Source organism: Gigantopelta aegis, chromosome 4 (genome assembly GCF_016097555.1).
Source record: "Gigantopelta aegis isolate Gae_Host chromosome 4, Gae_host_genome, whole genome shotgun sequence".
In the NCBI taxonomy this organism is placed as follows: domain Eukaryota; kingdom Metazoa; phylum Mollusca; class Gastropoda; order Neomphalida; family Peltospiridae; genus Gigantopelta; species Gigantopelta aegis.
The window spans coordinates 34,870,172-34,888,527 of record NC_054702.1 but is presented as its reverse complement, the minus strand read 5'-3'; the positions used below and the strand labels follow the sequence as shown (position 1 = coordinate 34,888,527).

The 18,356-nt window shown below is 34.5% G+C and overlaps 1 protein-coding gene across 1 annotated transcript; it reads right to left on the bottom strand.

The window, feature by feature from the left end:
* Nucleotides 1-255: 255 nt before the first annotated feature.
* On the bottom strand, nt 256-16,711 carry LOC121370456 (malate dehydrogenase, cytoplasmic-like). The gene is made up of 9 exons (XM_041495700.1): nt 16,532-16,711; nt 12,304-12,339; nt 11,528-11,626; nt 10,597-10,693; nt 10,143-10,318; nt 5,207-5,329; nt 4,496-4,669; nt 3,798-3,908; nt 256-975 (listed from the first exon to the last, which is right to left on the bottom strand). The coding sequence occupies exons 1-9, from the start codon at nt 16,532-16,534 to the stop codon at nt 739-741; spliced, it is 1,056 nt and encodes a 351-aa protein (XP_041351634.1). The 5' UTR covers nt 16,535-16,711; the 3' UTR covers nt 256-738.
* Between the last annotated feature and the right edge of the window lie 1,645 nt (nt 16,712-18,356).

Genomic DNA, 18,356 nt, shown 5'->3' with positions numbered 1-18,356 from the left:
GCTACTGCTAGTAAACCAAGAAGTTGATTATTTACCACAATTTACTTCAAGGGGTCCGAAAAGAAAAGCTGTACATGGGCAACACTATATGGTATGGCATTCAATACCAGATGCAGGAATCAACACCATTTTTACACCACAATTATGAAAGTTGGCTCCTTTCAACTAATTGTCAAATCTGATTCCCACGAAATAAAATTAAGATTGGCTGCAGTAGTGGTATTGGTAGTCGTATAAAGCCAACAAAACAATCTATGAGAAAAATATTTTTAATAACGCGAAACATTTAAGTACTTTGCTGACATGATTACAGGATTTGTGAAGTATTTGCTTTATGTAAGTAATAATTTGGTTAATTGAACAGCAAATAGCAGCTTTCACACACTTGAGAGTAACCAATGCTCTTAAACCCCAGGTGTCGTCATTAAATTCTGCATGACTACTAAGGCCAGTTGGTTAAAAATGTTCACACTGAAATGACCAAAAACCAAATAAGACATAACCAACATACAGGAAGGCTTCACTGTTGTAAGGGTGCACATGGTCAAATGTACCGAAACTCTTTGTTCTGAAGTGTCCAAAGGTGAAAAACGTTTCCTGAAAGTATAAGAGAGCTTTTGGGTGGCACTAAAATCTGGAATTCTACAAGTTTTCATCTCCAATTTGTTCCTTTTTCCAATTATTGGAAAAATAACCCAAGCACATCTGCCACTGTTTGACCTAAAAGAATGCAGTTCTTCAAGTGTCATCACTCGGAATATGGTCATGTGTAAAGGCTGCCAGTGCCACTTTTTTCTCCTTCATAAGTTCGTGGGTAGATGCAAGCATGTGTTCATCTTGAAATTCTGTAATGTTTTTCACATCAACAAACTGCCATCTTCCATCTTTTATCACTAGAGGAAAACTGTATACTATGTCATCAGGGACACCATATGGATTGTTGTCCGAAATGACCGCCATGGAGACCCAGGAATCCTACAGAAAAAACAAAGCAATTGCAGTTTAATACTCTTAAACCAACGGTTCAGCTACCCTGTTCTAGAAGCACTACTGATCGAGTGGGAGTTACTACAAGAAAGAAAGTCTGGTTATTTCCAATCAGTAGTTTCTGTAATCTTTTACATACAATGGTACTTCCCATAGCCAATGTTTGTAATTTGAAAAACCCAGTGGGTCTGGTTAGGGATATTAATCTTATGATCTATATTTTGGGGCACAAATTCTTCCACCAATAAATACTGTTCAAAGGGAAACTGTTTATTGTACATGTACCTCTACATATAGTTTTTGAAATTTATAACCTTTTTACTCTCTTAATGATTTTTTTTTCACCAGCTCCAAGCATCATACAGTGATCCAAATTAAAATATTTGTACATTTCATCATGTATTAATACTCCATCATATGCGGTCATGTGGGATAGAAAAAATATACCTGAGGTGGGGCAAATTTTTACATGGGATGAGGCTGGCCACACAAAAAACCTTTTTGTACCATGGGTTGGATTTGCCTTATCTATACCTCACAACAGTGATCGATTCTATTCGGAATTATGAGTTTAAAAACTCTTTTGAACAAGACAAATATAACATCTTAAAAGAATGAAATACCTTGAATACATAGATAGGAATAAAGATTATTTCAGGACTCTTTTAGGACAAACCGGCGGCGTGGTTAGGCCATTGGTCAACAGGCTGGTAGGTACTGGGTTCGGATCCCAGTCGAGGCATGGGATTTTTAATCCAGATACCGATTCCAAACCCTGAGTAAGTGCTCCGCAAGGCTCAATGGGTAGGTGTAAACCACTTGCACCGACCAGTGAACCATAACCAGGGCTCACCCTGGATCAAAAATACCTGTAGCCAAAATATTAGCCAAATGGAATTTTTATTAGCCATATTGAAAATGCTTTAGCCAAATTTGTATTATGCAGTACTGTATAGAGTATTTATATATGAATATGAAAATGTATCTTTTTTCAGCTAACTGTGTACAAACTGGAATAAATAGGAATAACAAAACAATGGGGGTAGGGGCAGTTAATATATTACTTCAAGTTTTTCAGCGGGGGTGGGGTTGGGATGTGGTTATGCAAGATCTTCAGTTTGAAGCCAGTACAAACATACAGAAATATGGGGGTGGGTGGATGTTTATGGATGGTGTTGTTTTTTCTTTCTTCCTTTTTTCCCAATAAAAATTCGAGAGCTTCTTTTTTTTTTTTTTATAGCACTCATTATTTCTTTAAATAGCAATCTTTATGTTAGTTTGAACAGCTTTTTTTTCCTTTTTTTTTTTAAGTGACTCATCAATTCCCCACCCCAAACAATTTCATAATTTGTGCCATGTTGTTGCTGTTGATTTCAGCAGTGTTAAATGCTTGTGATTTCTGCTTACAAAATACCTCAGCTAAGAATGTCTACTTCACAGTATACTTTATTTATTAAAAAAAAAAAAAAAAAAAAAAAATCCTTTAATAAAATTAAAATTTACTGTGTTTTTAAAATCCAGCTAACTTATTAAATGTCACCTCACAGTCTTACAAATTTATATCTAAAATTATCTAACAAATATGATTATTGTAAACTAATTTTATTCAGTGTGCATTTAATTGCAATTTGTATAATTTAAATAATGCCATGTTCATTTCCGGTGATCGCGATCTGCATGCGTGCTCTTGACCATGGGTATGAAATTAACAAAGACAAAGGAATAAACAAAAACTGCAGTTAGGTATTCATTGATGTGAATAACTATTGTTTTTCTACAAATTTACATCAAGATTTACTTTTGTGTAATCGTATTGGTTAATGTCTGCAACGATGTCTCTTGACACGCGGGTGTCAGCTGACTCTGAAGCGTGACGTATATTCGCACTGAGAGCTGTCCTCAGTTCAGCCAACAAACATTCTTCCTAACTTTCGCGAACTATTTGATTGGTGTTCGTCGTGTCCATTTGGTTTAACGTGAAGCGCACAAACCAGTCTAACGAACGTTTTGTTTTCGCTCGGTCTGGCTGAACTCGGCCCTTGAGATGGCCTACATGTCTTTCGGCCCTAACTGGCATGTGTATTCAAATTGACATGCATTGTTGGTCTGTTTTTATTACTTTGGTTCAAAGATTTTACAAAGTAAAAATAACAAGTTACAAATCTTCCAGACATTGCTGTCATACATGTTGAATGCATGCCGTTAAAATTAATAACCATGATTATTAAAATAAGCAAACATTATAAGGCCTATGCTGTATTCTGCATGACACCGTTTCTCGTTACCAGTCGCGAGATCACTATTACGCTAATTCAATATTTGGTAGTATTATTATGTGGAGGTGTCGGATAGATTATGTAACCGTTTGTTCACAAATCAGAAGACAGAAAATGGCTTAGCCAAAATTTTAGCCACTTGCAAATTTTATTAGCCATTTATTTTTTTAATTGGCCAATGGCTAATTTGGCTACCGACAGCGCGAGCCCTGCATAACTGGTTCAACAAAGGCCATAGTTTGTGCTATCCTGCCTGTGGGAAGTGCAAATAAAAGATCCCTTGCTGTTAATCGGAAAGAGTAGCCCATGAAGTGGCAACAGCGGGTTTCCTCTCAAAATCTGTGTGGTCCTTAACCATATGTCTGACGCCATATAACCATAAATAAAATGAGTTGAGTGCATCGTTAAATAAAACATTTCTTTCTTTAGGACAAATGGGAATTTCGATTGGCAAGCCTCATGGATTTACCTATACTTATGAAGCGGATAACTTAATATGTCATCAATTTGTTATTCTCTTTGTAAACTACTAACCCCTGTCCCAAAATACCAGTCCCGCATGTGGTCACACGTTGCATTAGCAACAGACAGTGCACTTGTCAGTTTTCTTAACTGTAGTATTTCTTGTGTCCGTTGCTGGACATTCTGGAATGAGAAAGCGAAATACTTGGACAACTAACGTTAAAAATACAACTAGAATCTGTCCGATTCAATAGAAGTGAATTTAAAAAAACATACAAATTATTATACAAGCTTGTGTGTTGTACTGATTTTACGAAACGATTATCGGGATTTTTGTATTGCCCGAGCGTGAACAAGGGTAATACATGAATCCTGACACAAGTTTCACATGCGAGTGTAATAATTTCTTTTTTATCTATATTTTTTAAATGAATAACCAGGGCTGTCTCAAAAGGTTTCACACAACAATTTGAAGAAAAAGATGAAATGATGTCATATTCCACATGCAAAGTCTGAGTTGCATAACATGACATTGCTTTTGAAAATGACATCATTACACTTGTTATTACATGTGTGCTTCATATGGTTTTTATTAACTCGATTACATTGAACCATGTGGATAACAAAGCTCCTAATAACACTGTAACATCATTTTAGTACTGCTTGCTTTAAAAGAAAACTCTTTGGTCTGAAAAAAAATACCCATGGTTGACATATGCCATAAACTCACATACCATCCATCAACCTCCCATCCCAAAATGTGACCTCACCGTAATAAAGTCCTGTTTGAGATAACTGGCATCTAAGGCACGTGGAACTTCAACCAACCGACCATTGATAACTGCTTTTGCAAGTCGGACGTCTGGAAACTGTGTTGTGGAGTTGTTTCCCCATATGATTACTTTTGTTACAGCAGTGGGTGGTATGCGAAGATGTCTGGCAATCTAACAAAATAAATATTAAAATAGACTTTTGTCATTAGTAGGCCTAAATAATTCATTAATTTGTAAAGACCACCGACATGTATGTTAAATTTCAATTTTAAAATTTTAATAAAAATTCAAAACTGCAAAAATCTCTCTATTAGTTTGTAAAGTCTGCCCCAATGAATCGTAGAACGAAGTACTTTATCAAAACTCTAGGAGAAGACAGACTTTCAAATTTTCTTTCAATTTAAATTTTTAAAAATTTAATAAAATTTCAAAATCTCCAAAATATCTCTCTACTAGTTAAAATTTGTGGAGGGTGCCCCATAGTATCATTGTAGTATTCAACCAAAACTGTAGAAGAAGACCGACTTCAAAGGAAAAGTTGACAGACAATGTAAGCAAGACAAATTGGAATTAGAAAAGCTTTGCTGATAAATGTCATAGCAGCGCAAACAAAAAGTAAAGGCATAAACTTTAACTTTTAACTTATAAAGGTGATATTTTTAATGATGTGTATATGATTCATGTGCAAAAATCAAGCTTAATTATTACCAATGACTGAGCTCTGTTCTGACCCAGTCTTGTTACAGAAGAGAAATTCTGCTTGGGAATGGAAGGTGCATATTTGGATGTAACCCATGCCATGGTGTTGGCTACAGTTCCAACAACAACAACCTATAAAGATAATATGCAAGAAATAAACTACAGTCAAACTTCGATAACTCGATCTTGAAGGGGTCGAGGAAATAGTTCGAGTTTCAGGGAGTTTGAGTTTTCGAAATTAATATATAAGAGTTCAAATTTGAAACAGCATTGCAGCTGGTTTATTTCACTTAATATTGTAAGAAGCGTGCACTTCTCTGGCTGCCTCTGAACTCTAAAAACTATGCACCCCCATTGAAAGGTGAATTAATATATCAGTCACCTCATCCCACCCCACCCCAGCTGCTGGCATCTTCGACGACTGTCGTACATTCATTTTGCGTATATTGTAAAAGTAAGTAAATAGAACAAAAAGGATCACCCAGATGAATTTGAAATATATGCTTGGGCATATAGGCTACATGTATTTATTGACAGAAAAAAAAAAAACGAAAAAAAAAGGCATTTACATACATATATAAACAAAAAGTAACGTTGACATATTTTACAGATGTCAAAACGTAACTAACAAATAAAGCACTGAATGCCGAATAACACTAAGTACATTTGTTTTACATGAAATTACTTACGCTTTGCACCTCCTACTTTCTTTCTCTAAACTGGCCACCCACCCTCCATTTCTGGGCCCTACGCAAGAATGCTTGGACGACAAGAAAGCAGAATTTTAAAAACTGATCTGGCAAACCCCACATTACCGGGTCCTTCCCCAGATTGCTCAATCTTTGATGTATCAATTTTTAACATAACTAAATGACTGGTAATTGATAAACATTAATTGATACATAAATAGAAAAGCTAAAGTTTGACACGATTCACACCTTTGAGAGCAAAAATAAACGGTGCTAACAATATGCTCTTTGAAGTTAACCAGACCATGTCTGTAATTAAGTATTATGTAGAGAGGCTCTCCACCACGGACGAACACCCGACTACCAAACATAGGATCATTTTGTTCCGCTTAGTTGGCGATCTATTATTCTGTAATTATCACCCTAATCCTCGACAGCCAAGACCACCCGAGACAGGCGCGCTTCGCTTGTTTGACATGATTGACAATATATTCATCTTTAAAATACTATCGGCAACGACAGTGTGATCAATCCAGACGCTTCGAGATTTAGAGGTGCATGCTCTATTAAATCTTTATGGCTGGACCAAAGAATTAGGTCGAGAGATTGAGTTTTTGAAGGTCGTTTTTACTGCTTTGTATAGCAACTCGACCGGGACCGTCGCTTCCGATCGAGAGATAGAAGTTTTCGAGAGATTGAAGGTGGAGTGATCGAAATTTGACTGTATATATGGTTTGAAAATTATCAAAGTACAGTGCTTTCATACCCAAGACAAATTTTATTTTAATTGACAAGTTCTGGCAACGTAACAAACTGTGGCAGATGAATTGTGCAAAATCTGACTAAAATATGCAAATTGTGCCTTCCTGATCTCGACTCTACCAAATACTGGAAACTAAATTTATATACTTGATCACATCTTTGACATTCGTTTCACAACCTGTTTGATTTGTATATTTATATATGAGCAACAATGGATGTCTGAAACTGAACTTATTCAATTATGTTAATGCATTAGGACAGAATTTAAGATGTTAAGACTTTGCTGTTTTATATCACACAAAACTGGGCCCCGTTCCACGAAGCGTTCTTAGCCCTAAGATCAACTTAAGTGCATAGGGTAGCTATGCCCTTAAGGTAATCTTAGGGCTAAGATCGCTTTGTGGAACAGGGTCCTGAGAAACAATTTTTTTCTCAGTGAGAAGTATTCTGCACTGATGTAATGTACAATACTATTGGATGATTTGATGCTTACAAACCAATGACCTTGTTGGTACTAAATATGATGTCATCACGATTGGACAAACACACAAAATGATGTCATGTAATTGGAAGAGTTTGTGTTTTCTCTGTTAAATTTATAATAAAATGTCATTTTAATGCAATTCATTATCGATTTTTTAGCAGAATAAATATAACTTTGTTTTTTGAAAATTATCTGTGAACATGATTAAAATACAAAGTTATAGAACAGTGTGTAAAGTGGTTTACATCGTTTCTATACATGTACGTCTATGTATACTATACATGTACGTCTTTGTATATCGAAAATAGAGGCTTTTAGAGGAAAAATAGCTGGGGTAACAAATTTTGTACCAGTTATTATCAAATTTATGTCCCACATGAAATAATTTTCATTTGTCACTCGTTAAAGCTCGTGACAATTAAAAATTATTTCACTTGGAACATAAATATGATAATAACTGGTAGCTCGTTTATAATCCTCTATTTATGTAATACCGGGTTTAAGTTGTCATTTGCCACATTGGCAAATCAAAATTAAAGTTGAATTTGGAAAATTTATTTCTTTATTCATTTATTCAAAAATCTACTTCAAAACCTCCCAAATGTGTTAAAGGGCAGTAAACTCAAACATGAACCTTATGTGTTGGAAAGATGCATACCCGGACCACCAAACACATACTGACACTTTAAGAAATGAAAAACGTGTAATTTTAGAGTTAATAAAAAAATATTATTCCTGCTAACTGGGTCAGCCATTTTCTTTTGTTTTTTCTTCGCATCCGTAATTCAAACTTGGGGCGAAGTGACGTCAACTCCGACCAACTCCTGTATGCACAGTGTAAACAAAAGCAGTCATTTACGACAAGGCGCTTCGCTTTCATCAACCTGACTTGTAAAACAACATAAATGACTTGATAATATAATAAATTATTTAACTAAATATATTTCAGTTTGCATTACCGTAATAGAACAAAATGGGGTTATAGTATTTTTCTCTCTTAAAAAAATGCATACTATTAGGCCTATAGGTATACTACGTTGGAGCAAAAAACAACCACTCACGATACCAAAGTGATAATGTTCTTTTCTTTTGGACTATGTAATTGGTCAGTTGTGTGATTTTAGATGGGAAAGTCTACTTAATCAAGAGTTTTACAGAATGATTTACAGTAATAAAGCATGATGGCTGATAATCCATTACCATTGTAGGGATGGCAGGTATATATTAATACCCTGTGATGTTAAAAAAAATACCGCCTGTAGGTAATTTTGTGTCTAGATGGCGGAAATTAATACTTGTCTATAGCTGCCAATCAGGAATCACAGGTGGAGGTCACTGAAAGTACTGGTATAGACCAATTAACTAAGAAAACACTCTGTTTATCATTTCAGTACGTAGGTTATTGCATGGACAAAATGACGGTTATTTCGACACTTTGACAATGGTGGTTTATTTTGTATTGTAAAATAATATATACTTATTCTGGTTTACTATTACAGAACATTGCGCAAAAATCAGGTACATTTCTTTCTTCAGTTCGAAGACTAATTCCTGGCGTGACGCGTTAAATATTACTTAATCACCGGCTCACCAGAGGGCATATTCACTGGAATGGTACAAAATGGCTGCGCCCGTTGTATATAATAGCCGTTATATTTAACCATTTTATTAATTAAATATAATAATATACTTGTTGATATTAAGCAATAATGTGCATTATATATCGTTGAATATGCATACCAGTCCAAAAGACTTACGCGAGCAATCATTTAAAAGGCTAAGTAACACTTTATTCTGTACATATAAAAATTTGCTTAGGAAATCTGCCATTCAATGGCAAAACCTAGCTAGTGACTCACAAACTGAGATAATTTTTCAAGTTATTAATGTTTTTCCAGTTTAGTTTTCACAAAACCATAGATCGTTATCATCATAAAACGAGAACCCAGCACCTTCAGTGATCATGTCACAGAAAAATTACACATACTCATAAATAAAAAATGGTCTTAAAGAGACATTCCTGAGTTTACTGCATTGTAATATGTTTCCGACTAATAAAATAGTTCTACGATTAAACTTACATATTAAATATATTTTCTGGTTTAGAATATCAGTGTCTGTATATTCAATGTGTTTCTGGTTGTTTTAATATTTGTAAGAAGCCCAAACTGGATTTGTCTTTAAATAATTTCATACGTACAAAACAATTATATTTTTGGAAATAAAGTGAAATTTAACCTAGTACAAATATTAGAACGACCAGAAACACGTTTAATATACACCCACTAATATTTTATGCAGAAAAATATATTTGATATGTAATTACAATCATTAAAAAGTCTTTGTTAGTTGATAACATCTTAACAATTAAGTGCAGCAAACTCGGGAATGTCCGTTTAAAACTACTTAAGTCATTAATATTTAAACAATTTATTGTTTATTATTGCAACCAACCAGTTTTTAATCGGGCTCAAATGAATGATTTCGTATTTTTTGAGTGAAAAGTGAGTTACTAGTTATTGCCACTGGATAGCAGAAATAGGGTGGCAGTTTTTCCTCTATAAAATTTACCAAATTCAAGATGGCCACCACCATACAAAAATAGCACAATCTTAGAATTATGTTACAGATATGTCAGCCTATTTTTAATAATTCCATTTCATGACTGTGGCTTAATGGCCTCACTAATGGGCAATCTAATTGAAATCAAATCTTGCTGGCCACTCTGACCAAAGCCAATGGCATCACATGTCCAGATGATCAATCAAACGTTGTTGCCATACATGTGATAGTGCTTTCCCTCCTGAACACTAAAGCTCTAATGCTTTCTGAATGATCCTTTGTGAAAGAAGTTCACCTGAACACAAAATGTCATTGGCTTATGTCAGATCCACTAATGAATGCCAAGACAGAGTGGTAGTAAGATCAGATTCCAATCTGACTGCACTAATAGGCTACCTTTGAGTGGAGGTGGTCAGCTTGCAGATTCTTAACTGGTGCAAAAATTCACCTTGACACGTTTCTTGGAATAATGGTTAAGAGCAGCGCCATGCTCCATAAAGATAGGAACATTAATGTATATCAGGTCTTTCCTTCCCAAACCTGCTCTGAAGGGCCTGTCACAAACAAGTAGAGCAAAGTCAATGTCCTTAAAGGCCACAGACGCATCGGATGTTGCTGTTATTCCTGTTGAAAGTCAAAACCATGTTTTACTACCAATACTACTAGATCATGGTTACAAATACCCAGTTCATTCTATCAATTTTTATCCTGAACAAACATTTTAAGTTATGAAAATTCCCACCCTAGGCTAACACTGGAACCAAGTATTGAAAATTCTCATTCTAATCTAACATTGGAAATTAGGCATAGAAAAATGACCATTATTTAAACATAAGCACTGTGCATAATTAACAAAGTATGTAAAAACTTTCAGGTGTTAATTTGTGAATGAAAATTCTCACTCTTAAGTAGTGGCAGAACGCAATCCAACAGCTCAAGAACAACACCTTTTACAACATCCATTGTGGACGGAATGTCCATGAGAAAAAGGCTGATTGGCTAAAATTAAAAACATTAAAATCTGTTTATATTCTACTCTAGAGTACACAACATCAGGATTTTTGCACTGATCACCATGCTATACTTTACAATGCAAGTCGGAACTGCAACAGGTATTGGTATTACCAATAATAGCAACAAAACAAAGATTAAATAAATGCATCCAAATTAGATTGTTGCCACTATTAATTTAATACTGATCGAATGTAAATACAAGAATTCTGGCAAAATAAACTGTCTCACTTACATAAACCTATTTGGTGTCACTAATAGTTGCATGCATTATATATACATCTCCATATAATAGTTACAAATAAAACATGTGTAAATATTTTAATTTTATAAAAGAAATCATTTATAATGTAAAATTCATGATTAATTTACATTTTTGTTAAAAAAAATATTGAATGTTAAAAATTAAAGATTTAAAATAACAATTTTAAAAATCAAATTAAATGCTATTTTAATTAACAATTTTAAATATTCATTGATGCAAGTATCAACAAAGTTTCATTGACTAGCACCTATAGTTTGTAAGAAATGGACCTAACCGCAAAATTTAAACATTGAGTCAGATGCTAAAGACTTGTAAATATTAACTTTTGAAATTTGTTTAACATACATTGAGATAAACATATATACATGAAGGTGCAACTAATAGTCTATACACACCAAATTTCATTGATCTAGAACTTACGGTTTGTGAAAAATGGAGTTAAACACAAAAACCTTAATGCACACGTAATACTTCATACACACACTACCCAACAATTGAAAATTGCAAAATATCATAAAAATATTAATTTTACTCATTATATTCATCTTGGAACTCACCTTGTCTTGACCAAACACATCTCCCTTTGCAATAGCAAGCACCAATAAATAGGCAACTTGACTTGCAGCTTCTGTTATTAAGACTTTTAATGGTGATACCTGTTAAATAAAATTAAAGATTACATATGTACCGGTAAGTCTTTTTGTGAACACTATAGCATTAGACTAATATACATTTATGTACATGTACCGATACATTCAGAAATTTTCCTGTAAGTTTGTTAGGTGTCTGAAACACCCATATTTTTAATGACATTAAAGTGACAGACCCTACTTGTAAACACTGCAACATATTTTTCACTACTTATAAAGCTGTTTTTGATAATGGAATTAGATATTACTTGCATTTTATTGATTAGATTACCGGTATCCATTTCTGTACATCCAGTGTTACTAGTCATCATGGTATCACACCAGGAAATGCATACATTTTTTATAATTTAAATAATTTTACACACATACCGCATACCACTAAGAATTAACGGTTATGGAGACGAGGTCTAGTTTATTTTAAAGGATATTTCCCTGTTTCAACATCACACTCTCTCATTTTACTTTATCCAGATGTGTCAAAGGTTTGTAGATTAACCAAACTTAGTGTCCATTTTCATGGGCTAAAATTAGAAGTGATCCATATGTTTGAGGTTTAAATAATAAACTTTTATTATGCATTTTCATTACTTGTTAAAAGCTTCAAAATGCTGTTGTTGCTTATGTAAATAATATAAATATCATGATACATATTGTGATATAGGGCATCAATAGCAGTCATGTACCTTATCCCACAGATTAACTGAACTTGCTCCACATCCCTGCAAAAGAAAGACGAACAATTTAAGTCACACAGTTGTGACTAATAAATAAATATTCTATAGGGTTACAGGGTTCTGCCAGAGGGTAAAACAGGTATGGCGCCATACCCAATTTTTTGGCAGATTTTATTTTTTTAATTTTAACTTTTTGACAAAATTAATTACTCTTATAATTACTGTATGATTTTTGTAACCCTAACCCTAAACTAAACTCATTTTCTTTCTGGGGGAGGCCCCCCATACCCCCTGTTGACCGTGGTTGCATTCAATTCCATAGTGCCATATCCAAAAATTTCTTTCTGGAAGAAACACTCGTTTATATTGTACATACTACAATGTTATAAGAAATTCAACAATGCTGTGAAATAACATACTATACCGTTAGTTATTTAGATAAAGTGGAAGGTATAGACAAGCTCCTAAATGCAAATTTGTTTGTTAAAATCATATTGCTTGTTGCACAGAAAACTAAATACAATGTATATCCTGCCAAGCATTCACAATTGCTATTACACATGTATCTTAAATACTTTGATATGTGTTATTCTGGAAAATGCATATAAAATGTCCCATTACATGGGAACCAGTGATTTGGCATGTAACTCTAATAAATACTGTTAAAACATGTTTAAAATTACCTTATTAAGTTTTAAATAAATACTAGTTCTTATAACTTTTTTTTTTAACGAAAAAACCCAAAATCAACATGTAGATAATTTCTTAACAAATTACCATTAGATTGAATACTAGTAGGTGAAATCACCATTCTGATACGAAGTCAAGGTAAAGTAATTGCCTGTTTTTTTGTGCACTTCATGTGTACATATCTGTCTGTACATTAATTCAATTCTTTATTCAAACTTTGAGCAGTAACTGCTCATCAATTGTAATTACAAATAACACGTTGAAAGACGAATGAAAGGTGTAAACTAAGAATAACAATATAAACATAGCATTATTACAATTAATCAAAGGAGAATATAATAGAATAAGTGTAATTCGACTTTTTCTCTAAGTAACAATAAAATATGCTTCATGTTTTTTGAATACTTTCTATAGCGATTAGCTGTTCCAATATTATTTAATCCATACAATTGATGGCAATTTATTGACAAATTTTGCACTAAATGTTTGTAAAAAAAAATTATGAGCTGATAAGGGTTTAAAGTTTGTTTTTATACAAATTTTAGCTTTATTTAGTTTGAAGTTAAATGTCAATTCATCAGTTCACTTTTGATACAAACATACTTTAGTGGCACATGTTTCTAAACCTAGTGTTGTCAATGTAAGGGTCTATAATAAGCTAGATACAAAAATAATATATTTTGAAATATATTAAAGTGTGGTCAAATATTAACTTCCTTTGCTTTCCTTGATATATCTAGTTTGACCCACTTTGTTCGCCATGTTTGCCTTTTACTGGATCAAATTCAGGGTAGGGGCAACTGATATTTTTACCTACCCAACACAAGGCCCATGCATATGTACTGCTACACTATAGAGTATAAAACAGTTGGGTTTTTTGCAACTGAAATTTAACAATAATAAATCTCCATATTTTAGTCAATAAACATATTTTTGTTAAAGAACATCATGAGACCAATTAACATCCATTTTCATGCTCACAAATATTTTCTGCTTTCATCCAAGGTATTAACATAGAAATGTAATGCATTCGGATGGTTATTGTTATTTTGTTTTCTTTGTAACAAAATTAATACATGTAACATACTCAAAATTATTGTGGTTATCCCAATCTAGAAAAATGCACCTCTTGCATTAAGTATTTTAGATATATACAAAGAGCATTTAAAAGTCCACAGCCAGTTATATAGGAGATCACTGTTGGAATCAAATGTTCAGTTCAGGAAAGTGATCAAGTTCTGAGGGTGCAGTGCCAGGTAACTAAGGATGGCAAGTTGAAGCTACATTAGTTCATGCAGAATTAACTCATTTCATTTCAACTTATTTTCATGCTTATATTCACCTGCACTGTCATGGGCACACACCTCAGCTATCTGGGCTGTATGTCCAGGACAATGGGTATTGTTAGTTGTTAGTGAGAGATGATTATGATAACTAGTTTAACGTGCCCATATACCACTAGGGTTTCGAACACGCCCATCCCGAGTTCAACCTCCGATAAGATCGGTGGCCTGACTCAGGATGGTGGGGGGAGGGGGGGAGGGGGAGAGAGAGTTGAAAATGGGCAGAATTAAAATAAAATAAAAAGTTAAAATAAAAAGAATTGACTGCACGGCGGAATATTTATACAATTTGGAGCATTTTAGAAGGATAGTCCAAAATTAAATGAAAGAAAGAAGAGAGGATCGGACTATTTAATAATATTTTTAAAAAAAGAAGTAATTTCGACATAAAATTTTGAACGCAGATCTAAAAGTTTAAAGTCCGATCGATATGTCCACGTGAGTGGCCTCGTTAAGGCTGTTTGGGTGCACAGCTTATAGGGACGAGATGGGTTGCATCCCGTCAAGAAAACCCCTAGATTGACAGTCATTAGAGGATGAAGGTATAGTGCTGTGCTGAAATACAGATCTTGAGAAGCCGGATCCGTCTGAACGAGAGACAGTATCAGACTAGGGAATAGTCCAGTCGTCATGGGTTGGTATAGTGGTGTGGACGGGCCCGACTCCGAAGGATACGAGATGGTATCATTATAAAGCAAAGTAAGGTCTAGAAAAGAGTAGTAGGAGCCGACCCCGCTTCCTATTTCTTCTTAGAGTGGGGCGGTCAATCTTCCAGTGCTGCTAGAACAGGCTCGGACATGTAGAGACTAAACGCAAACAACCGTGGCGTTCTGCAGAATGGCCGTCATACGAGTAACAAAAAAACGAGTCGATATACTCAGCCGGAGAAATGACATGGAGGCAAGGAATCTTGCTAAAAAAGAATCCAACCTGGTGGTGCAAGCTGTCGAAACGAGAAGCGCTCCAGCGTTCAATCAGTTCCAATGGCCGCATTAGTGAGAGAGAAGATGTCTTACACCTACCCATTGAGTCGTTAAAACTCGCTTTGGGTGAGAACCGGTACCAGACGACGAACCCTGTACCTACCAGCCATATGTCTGTTAGCTTAACCACGAAACTACTCAGGCCGGTAGAATTAACTCTCCATCTCAGCAATTTATTATTTTAAGATCATATTGAAACGTATCAACTCATTTGTATAGGATCAGGTCCATAGCCAGGATTTTGAGAGGGGTGTTGTTTAGGCTGTTGCTTAGGGGGGGTCTGGGGGCATATTGAAAAAAAAAGCCACTTGCAGATATATTGAGGCCTGTATCTGAAAAAAAAAGAGAAAAAAGTCTGAACCAAATTGTTAACAACTACAATAAATTACTCTCCTACTTGTAATTACCATTACATTTCCCCCAAATTTTGTCCAGACACAAATTGTGAAAAAACCATTACAGTGACAGATTCCACATATGAGACTAACGATATCGCCAGTATCGACTTCGCTGAGATAGCACAAGGCAAAATACATGCAGTTTTCTGCTGTCTGCCATTTTTTTATATTTTTTTATGGAATACTCTTCAAGTGGGGTGAAAGCCTCCAAAGTATGTGACATAATTAATATAAAATCAATGATCTCTAGTATTATCATTAAAAAAAAGTAAAAATAATAATAAAATTAATATGACGTCATCATGTTTGCTTTTATATCATAACATGTTATGACTTTGTTAGATTAAGTCATATCCTTTCACCCCTTTTGGAGAATATTCCATAAAAAGTCAAAATGGCAGCTGGCACAAAATTACATGCTTTTTGCCCTATGCGATCTCAGCGAAGTCGATATAGGTGACATGGTTATCATCTAGTATGTGGAATCTGTGTCATTGTAATGGTTTTTTCAAGATTTCTGTCTGGACAAAATGTGGGTAAAATCTAACGAAAAATAAAGGTAGGAGAGCAATTTTTCGTAGTTGTTAACATTTTGGTTCGAACTTTAGGTAGGTGGTGGTTTAATTTTTTTTTTTTTTTCCCCAACTTTGTTTCGTTTGTTTCGGGTGTTTTCTGTTTGTTTTTATATTGCTTTTTTACCCCAATAACTTCAACTTTTTGAAAATAAGAAAATACTAAGCTCTTAGCCATAACCATAACAAGTGGTTCTTATGGCTATGGACCTGCAAAGTGCAATAAAGTGTTTTAACCCCAAATATCTTACCATTTTTGCTAAAAAGGAGACGAACTCAAAATTCTAGAAATAAAACATCCTTGCAGCTCTTCCTTACGTTTCAGTTGCTTATTTTATCTGTGTAATATAGTGTAATAAAAGTATGTGTGCGTGTCACCGACATACAATTTCAAGCACTGAATTCCGATTCTCAAACCAAAGTGATCAAATTACGTCATAGTCACGTGGTTACTTTCTCAGCGTGAGATATCGGTCATGGTCGTTGTTTAACGTCACCTTTACTTTGCGTTTCGTACTAGTTAGTCTAGTCCAAATTTCTCAAAATGTGCTGTGAAAAGTGTTATAGGCATTTTGTGTTAAACGTAAGCAAAGACATTTTTGTTACCGGTACCATATTTTATGGGTGCTGATTTCAAATACAGTATATATTGTTTGCCCATCTCGATTTTTTAGTTTTTAAGCCCCCAAAATTCAAAACAAAATGGCCGCCATGCAGGATATTTTAAATGCAGTTTTTACACTATAACTAATAAAGAACATTTTGTAAGTTACCTAAAGGTTGGACAATAACTATTTAAACATGTTTTAGAGTCACCAAATTTAATAAATGTATTTCTTGTGTTCTGGTCTTTGTTCCTCACCCAAATCTGGTCCCCCAAGTCCAAAGAATAAAATGGCAGCTGAACATTCTGTGTACATGGTTATTGATGGACCTGTTATATAACCATGGTACACATGGAGGAAACACAGTTTTACCCGTAATTTGAAGCTAAATTCATTAAACATATTTTCCTTACTCTAAATTGAGTTATAATCCTAAAATATGAAGATAAAAAAAAGGGGGCTTAATTTGTACAACATTCGACGGTTTTTACTTTAGGCCTAAGTAACTTTAAGGATGGAATGATAGAAGCAAACAGTTTGCAAGTTGTTTAAAATTAGCTGAATTATTTAGAGCTACTGAATATAAACATATTTTGTCCAGTTTGTTGTTTGGTCTGTCCTCACCCCCAACAATTTCTTTTCTAAAATATGTTTTATATTTGTATCATAATTTATCAGTCCTTCAAAACATTACTACACATGCCGTATCATCTAAATTAAATAACAGAAGTGCTTTGTTAGCAAATATCCATGGCCTGCTGAGTGTATTTAAAACTGGATGGTGTGTGTGGTGGAAGGGGGTGGGGGTGTCAGTGCGATGGCTCAAGTGATGGAAAAGTAAGAGTCCAGACTTATTAGGCTACAGGTGGTTCGGAGCATGCTGCCCTGAGAAATATTTGAATTTCAGGTGTTCATATACAGCATTTCCAGCATTCTGAGCACAACAGGAAAAACGTGAAAGTTCCCCCCCCCCCCCCTTTTCCCATTCCATGGTCATTTAGTTTACTTTGTTAACTAGTTCAAGTAAATGCTTATTCTGCTCTAAGGTCGTCTCCATGGTGCTATAAATTTGAATGGAAAATTGCACACAGGGCAATAAATATGTTCTTGCAGATCTATATGTTGTGAAGTCAGTGTTATGCTTTGTTGAATGTTTCAGCAGAATTGGTATGAGTTTTGATAGGTATCAGGGATATTCCATCAAAGTTTGGCATCAGATACAAACGAACACATGACTTTTGACATGATTCACTCCAAAGCATTTGAAAAAAACTACTTTCTGTCATTGGAAGATAACAAGCAAGACCTACCAGAGAGATTACCTAACCCATGTGCATGAGATCAAAACAGTTGTAGTATCTGGAGGATTTAAGGAAGTCACAGCAATGAATTCATCTGATCCAGAGATTGATACATCACTACTTGAAGTCAGTTATGAGGAAGTAGATTAGTGCTGGATTGTATTCATACT